Consider the following 12,090-nt stretch of genomic DNA (forward strand, 5'->3'; position numbering starts at 1 on the left):
ATAATTTATAATTAATCATATAAACAAAGTAATAACATATTGATCTAGTAAAATGACGGCTAAATACTACATGTATATTGTGTAGTATAAAGCAATGATTGATATAAGTGAAATGGAATTGATGTTGTTAATCCCAAATGGAAAAATCAAAATACACACTGGTAATATTATTAAATCGATAAGAGTTGATATTTTATTAATACAGAATTAAGCACACGGCATACTGCAATTAAAGGCTGAACTTAAGGCAGTCACTGTAAATAAAGCAAGGAAAGGATGTTATGAAGCAATATTGTTAATCATCATGCAACAATTAAATATCTACTAGTTAATATTTTTTCGGATATATGATATATATTCAGGCTTCAATATGTCAGTATATATTAATCACATTGATATATCTTTCAGTGATTAATTTAAAAAATAATTGAACACATTTTTTTAACATTATAATGATTGGCAATTATTTTAATAATATTTATAAATGATCTATTGACTACAAAACTATGGGCAACTATATTGAAATATGTTAAGTACGGCTAATAAATTATAAAACTTACAATAATCCGCATCCTTATGTTGTACTGCATTGTGCAAAGCTAAGGCAAGATACGTATGATACTTTATATAACTGTGCTCCATCACATCCAATTCTGTAGCAGCTAACAATAATTTTTTGCGTGACCACCGATCTCGTATGTGAATACACATTTCAATCATCTACAACATAATTGAGTGATAGATTCTATATAAATTGATATTACATCATTATTTAGCCAATAGATGTACATACATTATTTATAGTTGTCATTAAATCTTTAAATTCCTCTGTTAATAAACAATGCTCGTAAACTTTGCTCAAATATTCATTATGCACTGCAAAAAAATCGTTTATTAAAATTATTAAAGCTATTTCACCTAATAACTTTTTCGAAAGGAAACTTTATATTTTGTAGTAATCATGCTTTAAGACAAAAATTTTTCCTCCTTTGAAGATAATTGCAATTATTACCTAATATAATAGTATCGAGACTATCTGCCTGAGTTAGAACTTTTTCTAGTATAAAACCCAGGCTCTGTAATACTTGACCGGACAAATATGTATGTATAGATCCTATCGCGTGTAATAACCAAAATCTCAAGCTCTCAAGACGTCTTATCTGAAACTGTTCCATTCTATCTTTTATACACGATGTCTTAGAATCCTCTAGATCTGAGAAAAGAGGTAGAATAATACAAATGTGTCGCAAAAGCATATCGTACTTTAAACCGTAATCATTATTTACCACAAAATCTTAAGTTATTTAATGTCCACAAGGCATATTTTAATTTCAATTGAAATCTAAATATCTCATTGTACTTTTCCAAAACTTTTTTAGTTAATACAATACTTATAGGCCATTCCACTGTATAATGCAGTGTTATGTTATTTACAGCTTGTAATACTTGATGAGTAGTGATATTGCCATGAACTGTAACTGACCAGCGTGAACTTGTATCTGGCCAATATTGAGAAAATATTTCTTCAAGAATACATGACAGAAAATACGAATTAGCCCACATTTGATTATTTTCAATCTAAAATTGATAATTATGTTATACCACAAAAAGTGCTGTTTTAAAAAGCTAATATATTTTTCTTTTTACCTCGTAAAATAAGATTTGATAGAATTTATTCATAACGTGTCCAGCTTCCATCATATAAACAAACCTCAATAGCTTTAAATGTGTTTGCAGCTTGTATTCATCAATCATAATATTTTTTACTAATTTGCTAGCACTGTTATAACGTAACATTAAAATCTCAGACAATGTTTTCTTTAAAATGGTTTGTATTGGCAATATATACTTTATCTTTTGTAGTCTATAAAGAATAAATATATTACTTTAATGTACAAATTAATCTAAGTGTTAATAAATATATGTACAAACTCTTTGTATAAGTTATGTATCTGGTCTTGCTTTGCTTTAGAATCGTGAGTATTATGCACAGGAGCATCCACTGTATCGTTTTTATATAATTCACACGGCATGTAATCTTCCATGGCTTTCATAAAAAAAGGATTGTGTAAAGTTGACAATTGTTGTATTATATTCTTTTCAATATCAGCATCATGTTCTTGTAAGAATATTTCATCTAATTGCAGTGTAGTATCTGTCTCTTCCACTGATGGACTATACTTAGATATTTCAGACAACAATTTACTTTGAAGTTCAATGTTTAATGAAATCCTCACGTCTGTAATAAATTATAATAAAATATAAGCTTGTAACATAAAATAATAATATATTTGTTACAATTAGAGACCATTATCTTCATTATCCATTCTCCATATATCAGTGATTCGGTCTAAAGATACAAGTAATTCAATACTATGACCCATATGTTGCACTTTTTGCAACAAAAATTGCATAATTGGATCTGTCAAGCAGATATTATCTGATAATCGAATCGTAAATTTTTCAATTTGTTCATCGTTTTCATCTTCTGTGACCCTATATACAATAACAAATATAAAAATAAGCATAAAAATATATATGATGAATTATTATTACAGTAAATTTTAATTCTAATTATTTTTTTTTTTACTTTTTTACCTTACAATTATAAATTCATCTCGCCAATCCTCTAATCGACCTTCACTTAGCCAAGTATCAATTATGTTAAGATAAACAGTAAGGCTACGTAGGTACAAATTTATACAAATATTTGTTCTTTCCTGACTATGAGAATTTTGCATTTCATAATATAAAGATGATAATAGTCGAGATGCACATTTCCAATTAGGATTAACTTTCCAATCAGTTATAATATTCTGATGTATGTCATAGATTATTTTTATAATATTCAAATGTCTTCTCAGTTTAGCTGATAGAGATAAAAATGTATTGCAATTTTCTAAAATAAAAATATTTATTATTAGTAAGACTTGTAATAAAACAAACAAATGTATGAACTTACCTTGCTTCATAATATCTTTTTCCATATTAATTACTTCAATCTTAAATTCATATAGATATTGCCTAAGTGCAGCATTATATGCTTCGTAGGTCAAAGGAGGATTCTGAACTTCCAATTCTTGATTATAAGTTAATTCCAAATCTGATCCAAATTTTTCAATATCATATATCATCGAAAAATATTCGCAAAATGGTGTTAAGATACTTTTAAAAGCAGTCTGAAAGTAATATACACAAATATAATAATTTAATATAATGAAAGATTGCATAAAATTTTTACATGATAAAAACAACATACAGTTGTCAAACTCGGTATAGATATATTCGAACGTATTGAGAATTTTGACTTATCATCTTCTTGAAACACTACCATTGACGTTTGAACATAAAACATCCATAACAATTCTCTGCATACTTGATATTCACTGAGTGTAGCCACTTTATACACAGCTGACAAATTTGTCTCATGCCTATAAGTATTAATTTACAATATCATATATTTAACTATTGTCTTTAACATGAAATAATTTAACAAAACAAGTATTATAAAATAAAAAAAAATACCATATATCACATATACTGGTGTCACAAGATCGTTTAATAACAGAATACTTTTGACATTTTAGATTATTCCACCAATCAGTTTGAACATTTGATAAGAGCCACTTCCTAGATTCAAGATTTTGTACTAATGCCAGGGAGAATTTATCTGTTGTACCATCAGAAACTTCGAGAGGCTGTGCAATATCTAATTGAATATTACATATTTGTGTTGGTAAAGAAATATCATTTTCATCGGTTCCTTCTTCTGTTAAATCAGACCATTCCTGTAAAAGTATAAAAATTGTAGAAGGTTAATAACATAAATGAGAAAAATTTATCTTTATATTTCTTGCAAAAATACCTACGCTCTCGCTATCATCACTTTTATAATCACAAAAGAAATTTTCCTGGCCTTCCTTTAAATACTGTGCCCAATCAATTTCATCCGTAATGCTATCTTCATTCCCAATATTAAAACTGTGTTCCCCACGTATGAGTTTTAAGCTGTCTAAATTAGACTTATGCGTTTCAGTAGATAAATCTAATAAGAACGTCAACAAATACCACTGTAGATCGTACTGTGGATGTTGCTCAAAATTAAAACTGGACAAGAAAGAATCAATCAGTTCCTGAAACTTTTTAGCAATCTCAAATTTTCCATGGATAGAAAATTTAGTAATCACTGCATTTATTGCTTCCTTGGTAGCATGACTATCAATAGAAAGATAGCGATGGTGTTTAATATTTGATAAACAGAATCGTTCACATATCCGAAATCCTTCTTCATCTTCCTGAGTATGTAAAAGTTTATACTTTGTAAGACTTCATTATTTCCCCATACGTTATAAATGTCAACTTGACTGTACACATACCTCAAATGATGTAAGCACTGTTATAAGTTGTTTTAAATCGTTATGAATATCATTCAACACTCGAGTACTCATTTTAACTTGGCATTGAAATCAATTGAGAAAATTTATATGGGATCATATCAACGCATATTAAAATACAAATTTCATATATAATTATATTCAATTCGAATTCAATCTAAAAATCAAAAGTTTAAATTTATCCCAGGTAATTGTTTAATTCAAACCTTAAAAGAGTCGAAAATGATAAGTTTCCTAACCTTAAAAAATGTTTAGCCCAAGTAGCGATACTACAAAATCAAGTAACGAGAATTTTTTAAATAAAAAAACTTATCGAATATATATATCATCATTAAAATTCAAAATAAATGGCTTAAATTACGTATTTATCTTAAATAAATATCTATTGTAAAAAGGTACGATTTCACATAAAACGCTTTTCACAGCATTGCGCGTATGTCACGTGTCATGACGTAACGATCGCAGTGAGCCAATAACAAATGCCCAGAAGCAATTATCTTGACAGAAAAGCAGCAGCCAATCAGAATTCTTAGTTCTAAAAGTATGTATATATGCACATACACTATAGACTACACATAAAACCACATTTATGTTGCTGCCGCGATTTCACTGTCCTTTTTATTTTTTATCAATAATATAATAACAAATCGAAAAGTCGAATTAATTCTATTCATGTATGTACGCAAATTGTGACGACTTGCCAGACTTTGAATAACTTTCAATCCTTTAGTCGTGAATTTTGGTGAATTTTCACGAATACATGTATATGCGTTTCTGCTCTTTGCTGTCGAACGAAAAACGAATACTGTACGTGCTACTTGACCGTGTGCTGTGTATACTGTGATTGCCAAACAAAATGGGATCGTTGACAAGCAGGCAGAACGCTGGTGTCGAGGAGGTCGATATCACTTCAAACCACGCATATAAATATCCTCCACGATCTGGTACTTGATTTACTCTTCAATTTATTAAACCTCATATGTTGCATTTACAAAATATGCATAACATTCTTTCTGTCGTTTCACTAATTATGCGAATTTCTCATGAATAGGATCCTACTTCGGTAGTCATTTTATAATGGGTGGCGAACGATTCGACACACCTCAGCCTGAAGCATATCTCTTTGGAGAGAATACAGATCTGAATTTCTTAGGCAGCCGACCAACTCCTGTATGAACATTATAGTGCAATATAAAGTTTTTCTTTTTTATATATTAGCAAAATGTTTATATACAAAGAATTTATTAAATATGATTGTATATTATGTGTATATTGAATATATCTTGGCTGTAAATGTATCTTTTATTTATTTTCTGTTGCTAATTATATTTATGCTTCAATTTTTGTATCTTTTGCAGTTTCCGTATCCTCCACCACAAGCCAATGATCCTACAAAGACTTTAAAAAGCTTAGTTAATATACGCAAGGAATCTCTGAGGTTGGTTCGTAATATGGATCAGACATCAACGTCCTCACATTACCACAGTGTCAAACATTATGGAGACAGTGATATTGACAAGAAACCTAATCGTTTCAATATTGAATTTGTGTTCGACTGTGATGTAAGATGTGCAATAACAATTTACTACTTTTGTACAGAAGAGGTTTCAACAAAGGGAATTGCGTATGTATATCATATGTTAAACCTATTTTACAATTGAATATATTAATAACATCAAGTGCTCACTCAACTGTTAAGTCATTTGAATATGCCTATTGGCTACGTTCAGCAGAGAAAACTAATCAATGAATGTTCAGTAATTCTTTACTATGATTGGATATACACTTGAATTAGTTACATTACTACACTTGGATTCAGTGAAAAATTAAACAGAAAAAGCAATCATTAATCACTCACTGATGACATCAATTTTCTCTATTGAATACAATTGTTAGGAATGTACTCATTGAGTGTCCACAAATCTGTTATGTCTGTTATATATACTTATTGCTGAAAAAAAAAAACAGAAAACATTTAATAATTATTTTTATCAAATTTAGATATATACCACGGGATCCATCTATGAATTCTGAAACATATCATTATAAAAAAGGAGCAAACCAATTATTCTCACAAACATCGCACATATTTGATCCAACATTATATACTGAAGAAGATCTGATGTACAATGCTGACAGAGAAGTATTTACAATATATACACATGCACGCACACACACATACACACACATTGCACCTTTACAAAATAAAAATTATATAAATCAAAAATATAAAATTGTTTAGGAGAGAGAAAAAAAATGGTGAAAAGAAAGAAAAGTGATACAAGTTTATTCAAAATCTAATAAAAAAAAAAATAGAAAAAGAAATGAAAATAAAAAAAATGACAAATCAAAACAGAAATAATTTTTTTAAGAGTTTAGTATAACAAAATTAACACTTATATTACTTTCATACTTAAAACTAGAAACAAATAATTTTTTATTAGATCTATTTAACTTATGTTTAATATTGCCATAAATAATTAATTTTAAATGTTTTGGTTTGTGTTATTTTTTCTTTGTTAATTTTAATTTTTTTCTATCCTTCGATTTAAATTCAAATAAACTTGTATCATTTTTACTAATTGAAAAAGCCAATGCATTTAGAACATAATCAGCACATAATACAAAATTTGAAAAATTTTGACTTGTCACTTTTTTCTTGCAAAAATATATTTACATACATATATACATACAATGATGTGTATTTTTTTGAGATTAATATTTTTAGATAAGTCATCTTTTTTAAAATTTGTAGATTATCCCGATAGCTATACATTGTGTAGCAGAAGAAGGATTGGACGATTTGAAACAATCTCATACAACTATAGCCATGGTTGAAAAACATTCTGATGGAACATACGTATTGAAAGCGCTTAAACAAAAGCTTTATGTAGATGGCCTTTGCTATTTGGTACAGGAGATATATGGAATTGAAAATAAAAATACTGAAAATTCAAAGGTATGAGTATATGCGATAGAATATAATTTGAAGAAATAGATCATTTTAAATAAGTATGTACATGCGTTTTTGTTTCCAGATAAAGTTATAAGTTTGTAAAGTAGGAATTTTTTTTTACTGATTTTGAAATTTTACAATTTTAAGAATGGAAAATTGAATCAATATTATAAAATCAATGAAAGTGATTAAATTTACGTTTACTTTCATTTACAACATTAAAATATTTTATTTCAGATTTTGTCATATAATTTTATATGAATATGCATATTATTTGTGACTATTACTATTGTCACTATTATATTAAATAATTCTATAATTTTTTTTTATTTTAATCTTCGATCTTCGAAGTTTTTAATGTCGAAGCTTTAAAGTCCGAATGTCAGAACCTTTGAAATAAGTCACTACTCCATCTAAGAAGTTACATTTTTTCCAATTTTTGTGAAATTTAATAAGAATATTCTAAATGTTCCTAAATGAATATTTGGCGTAAATTTAGTCCTACTAATATTTAAAAATATTTTTTATTTTTGCATACATATGAGGTAAGAAAGAGAATAAATAGTACTTTTTATATTATTTATTTTTTCTTTACTCATAATTTATTTTATCTCACATATAAAAATGTTTTACGATTTAAATATATTATTTGTTTACAAAAAATTTAAAATACTTTGATTGCAAATTTCACATAAAGCTAAGAATAAAAAATTTCAGAACTTTATCTTTCTTTTTTTATTTAGCAACAAGGCAGCGATGAGGATACCGAAGACAACGGTTCTGAATGTGTTATTTGCATGAGCGAGGTACGCGATACGTTAATTTTACCATGCAGACACTTGTGTCTGTGCAACTCCTGCGCTGATTCATTAAGATATCAAGCAAGCAACTGTCCAATATGTCGCGCACCATTCAGAGCACTCTTGCAAATTAAAGCTCTTCAAAAGGTGACCGGCACTATTATATCCAATCCACCATTACCGGAGGTGAGATAACCAGATAGCTACAAATTTTATCATTTTTTATTACGAGTTATTTAAATATGAACAAGATTGAGTTAACTCAGAAATTATTACAAAATACATTCAAACGTGTGTGGATGGTTTAAACATGATTTTTTGTGTGAATATAAATCAATGTTGGTATTTATACTGTTTGTGAAAGGTGGAATTATCTATTCATGACTTATATAATTGTGGTTTCGCAATAGTTATTTCTTTTTTTAGATTTTACTATATTTGAACAAAGTATTGAGTGCTGTTGCACGACACATTTAAATTCATGCGTTGATCCAGTTTTTGTGAATAAAGCTGTCTAAATTTGCATACATAGTTTGGAAAAAGCAACGCTACCAAATGTACAGTGCACAATGATACTATTATTTGGATATTGCAACAACTGCAGAACAATTTCCGTGAGGCCACTAAGTAGAGTGTAAATAGCCACTTCCATTTATTGCTTAATCTAAATATGAAACATCAACATTAATACCATAATTTTATAGTCATACAAAAAAAATCGTTCATATTTGAACCATCCACGAATATACCTTTGAATGTATTTTGTAACAGTTTCTGAGTTAACTCAATCTCTGCGTCTTTATTTGTTATTGTTACTAAGCATTCTATCTGATATACCTTAAAATTATTATTTCAGGGAAGTTGCGAGAATATCCCATCGGGATACGAAGCAGTATCTCTGATAGAAGCTTTAAATGGACCTTATACTCTACGAACTGCCATCATTGCGCCAGAATCACCGGACACTCCTGACACAGATACGGCGAGTGCCATTCAAGCCGCGGAAACTCTAAATCGGTTAGTATCGATCATGTATGTTTATAATAATTACAAAACGTTAACAATTAAATATTCAAGTAATCATTATTACGTAAACTATATGAAAAATGTGAACATTTATAGGTCTGCTGAACGTACTCCAGTCTTGAAACACATATCCGCCAAAGAAACTGATACATCGGCTAGATCTAGCGGTGCCGTTTGTCTGACTCCCGAATTCTGTATGTCTGTATTATTAGCTAGGGACGAGCACTCAGGTTCTCAAAAGGAGTTGCATAACAGATCTCCAGCTATGCGAACCAAATCTGTACATTCACGTGATAAATCTGGTTTAAGAACACGCGATACACTAAGATTGGTTAACGAAAAACAACCTTCCTTATATGAGGTATGCTACTTTCATATATTAAAAATGTAGCTGATATCAATAATCTAAAATGGACAAGTCTGCTTATAGGGTTACTTATACTTGTTCATTTTGATATCAGCTAATACTGCCAGAATTATTGACTATACAAGGTCAAAATCTGGAATAAAATATTTGAATATTGTAATTATGTTATTAAATTGAAGCATATGTAGGTTCAATCACTTTTTGATTTTATAATACTGTGTTCCCATTTTCCGTTCTTAAAATTATTGTTTTATGTTAAGAAAGACTTACAATTGATAAAGTCAAAACATTCATATTAACTTACTATTTTTTAATAATTCATTTAAGAATAAATTTTTTATTTTTTTTATTTTCTTATTAACAAGTAGTGAGAATATTACTGATCGTGTATAGTTAATTGACAGATTGATATGATCTGGAATTTATTTCTTGAACATTACTATCGTTATTTAGCGCGGATATTGATAGTAATACTGAATAAAATAGATACGTCAGTATTTTCATCAGTCTAATTCGTAATAATGGATATAACATTCATACACTAAAGAATGTAATGTAGAAGTTACAGATAATATACATACAATATATAATGTACATAAAATTAAAGTGAAGTACTGTCAATAATATTGATTGTTCAGTAAGATTGTAAAAATATTGATGTATGCTATCAATATTACTGATTCAATATTACTGATCAGCAGTATTATTGATCGTGTATGTATTCATGATGATTTTTAAAATTTGATTAATTCAGTTCAATTTAGTAACTAATTTTTATTTGTATAGAATAACATAAAAATTGTTTTAGTAAAGATATAAATCATGAACACATTTTTAAAGGGACAAGGACAAGATGAAGACAGTGAAGCTGAGAAGTTATCACCATTGTTAGATGCAGCGACAAATACTGAAGCTTTAGATGTACATTCCCATAGAATATGCGATATTGACATTGATGATGAGATTCAAAATACAGGAAATGAAAATGACGCAGACATTACTTGTCATTCGCACTAGAAAGTGATCGAGAATTTATTTTAAAATGATATTAATATTTTGTCAAATATTATTTATGAAATTTTTTATTTCATGTAAATTTTTAATACAGGCCATTTATTTGTTCAAAGGTTTTAAAAAACTAGAATCTGTACCATATTTCTCACAATTTCTGAAATGTAAAATGTATTAAAATTGTGTATTAATTAAGCATGAAATACTTTCCATTTAAATAACTTTTAATGAGGGAAGAAAAAGAAAGAATAATAGAGAATAAAAAGAAAAAAACAAGTTAGCTCAAACTACCATAGGTGCAATATGATAAATGGAAAATCATTATACTAGTATATAATTTGTGAATATAAATGTAGGAGTATAAGTAATTGTGGTTTATATAATTTAATTATATATATTGTAGATATATATTTGTGTAAATACACACACACAAGCGTAAAATTATTCAAAATATATATTATTTATTTTTGTAAGACAAAAATATTTTTACATATAATTTATATTAATTATACAATTTATTATACAATATAGATTATATTATGTATAATATATATATATATTTTCTAAGTTTAACTACTTATTATCAATTTATTATATATATGTATAAATTACTTTATATATGTATATGTACATGTAGAGATTTTATACATATATAGGGTGTATACTCTAAATATACTAAAAAATTTTAAGAAATAATTCCTTAAAATACACTGCCGTAGGTTGCGTTCTTCGACTCTGACAACTATAATATTATCCTTTTATGTTGTTCACCGAATGTAGATATAGTCAAATTTTGGTACCCCAGTATATTTAATAAAATTTATATATGTCTAAATATATAAAATTTTATCAAGATAATTGGAGTTTTCGAAATTTGTAGAACGAATTTTTTCCTTTAACATACTCGACACCCTGCGTCTTTAAAACTAAGCCATTTCAAAAACGTATGGTCATATAAAGTTTTTTTTTTGAATTTGAGAGAAGTCGCTTCTAAAAATCTTTTAGCGTATTTACAATTAGTATATACCCTGCATATGTATGTATGTGTACATATATATATATATATATAACAAATAGAATTTAAATTTAGGTTTTTTCTTTTATACTTTTCAAAGACTGTAAAATATCTGTCGAAGTCTTATGAAAGTAGAAATGAAGAGTCAAATTGTGTTATTAAATGCAAAGGCTCTAATCTTATAGTACAGAAACGTTTTAGTCTCTCTCTCTGCAAATTGACTCTAGTATATAGTACAAAAAATTGTTTTTCCCATAAATCCTTATACTGTAATTGTAATTGTTAAAATCTCGGATAAGGTGCGTGTGGTGTGTGCATACACACATATTTCACAATTTATCAAATTATAAAGACTGGAATAATTCTTTGTAAAAAGGAAACATTATATAATCTTAGATAATAAAAATTATTATAAAATTTATTTACATACGAATCGACATTAAATAATAAAAGTGCTTTCATTTATTAATTTTTATTTTATAGGTGATTAAATTGGATTATAAATTTGACGTTGGATAGTA

At 27.7% G+C, this 12,090-nt stretch overlaps 2 protein-coding genes across 2 annotated transcripts; one reads left to right on the forward strand and one right to left on the reverse strand.

Moving 5' to 3' along the window:
- Positions 1-82: 82 nt before the first annotated feature.
- Positions 83-4,448, reverse strand: Grip128 (gamma-tubulin complex component 5). Its single transcript, XM_018541816.1, has 14 exons — positions 4,377-4,448; positions 3,870-4,295; positions 3,526-3,788; positions 3,260-3,431; positions 2,963-3,179; positions 2,599-2,899; positions 2,309-2,496; positions 1,933-2,239; positions 1,648-1,864; positions 1,287-1,578; positions 1,013-1,213; positions 794-876; positions 561-720; positions 83-254 (listed from the first exon to the last, which is right to left on the reverse strand). Exons 1-14 carry the CDS (start codon positions 4,446-4,448, stop codon positions 208-210), a joined length of 2,946 nt encoding a protein of 981 aa, XP_018397318.1. The 3' UTR covers positions 83-207.
- A 661-nt stretch (positions 4,449-5,109) lies between these two features.
- Mrgn1 (Mahogunin ring finger 1) lies at positions 5,110-10,584 on the forward strand. Its single transcript, XM_018541820.1, has 9 exons — positions 5,110-5,338; positions 5,446-5,564; positions 5,753-6,018; positions 6,396-6,537; positions 7,150-7,353; positions 8,094-8,336; positions 9,007-9,167; positions 9,273-9,537; positions 10,384-10,584. Exons 1-9 carry the CDS (start codon positions 5,251-5,253, stop codon positions 10,558-10,560), a joined length of 1,665 nt encoding a protein of 554 aa, XP_018397322.1. The 5' UTR covers positions 5,110-5,250; the 3' UTR covers positions 10,561-10,584.
- The last annotated feature ends 1,506 nt before the right edge of the window (positions 10,585-12,090 follow it).

The sequence above is a fragment of the Cyphomyrmex costatus genome, unplaced genomic scaffold (genome assembly GCF_001594065.2).
Source record: "Cyphomyrmex costatus isolate MS0001 unplaced genomic scaffold, Ccosl1.0 scaffold30, whole genome shotgun sequence".
Lineage (NCBI taxonomy): Eukaryota > Metazoa > Arthropoda > Insecta > Hymenoptera > Formicidae > Cyphomyrmex > Cyphomyrmex costatus.

Excerpts from the sequence above, each read along its gene's own strand:
- Grip128 (XM_018541816.1), bottom strand. The coding sequence starts at position 4,448 with ATGAGTACTCGAGTGTTGAATGATATTCATAACGATTTAAAACAACTT. Across the intron at positions 3,432-3,525 it reads ACCAGTATATGTGATATATG|GCATGAGACAAATTTGTCAG; the intron begins GTATTTTTTTTT and ends TAATACTTATAG. Across the intron at positions 2,240-2,308 it reads AATGGATAATGAAGATAATG|ACGTGAGGATTTCATTAAAC; the intron begins GTCTCTAATTGT and ends AATTTATTACAG.
- Mrgn1 (XM_018541820.1), top strand. The coding sequence starts at position 5,251 with ATGGGATCGTTGACAAGCAGGCAGAACGCTGGTGTCGAGGAGGTCGAT. Across the intron at positions 5,339-5,445 it reads TAAATATCCTCCACGATCTG|GATCCTACTTCGGTAGTCAT; the intron begins GTACTTGATTTA and ends TCTCATGAATAG. Across the intron at positions 9,168-9,272 it reads GCCGCGGAAACTCTAAATCG|GTCTGCTGAACGTACTCCAG; the intron begins GTTAGTATCGAT and ends GAACATTTATAG.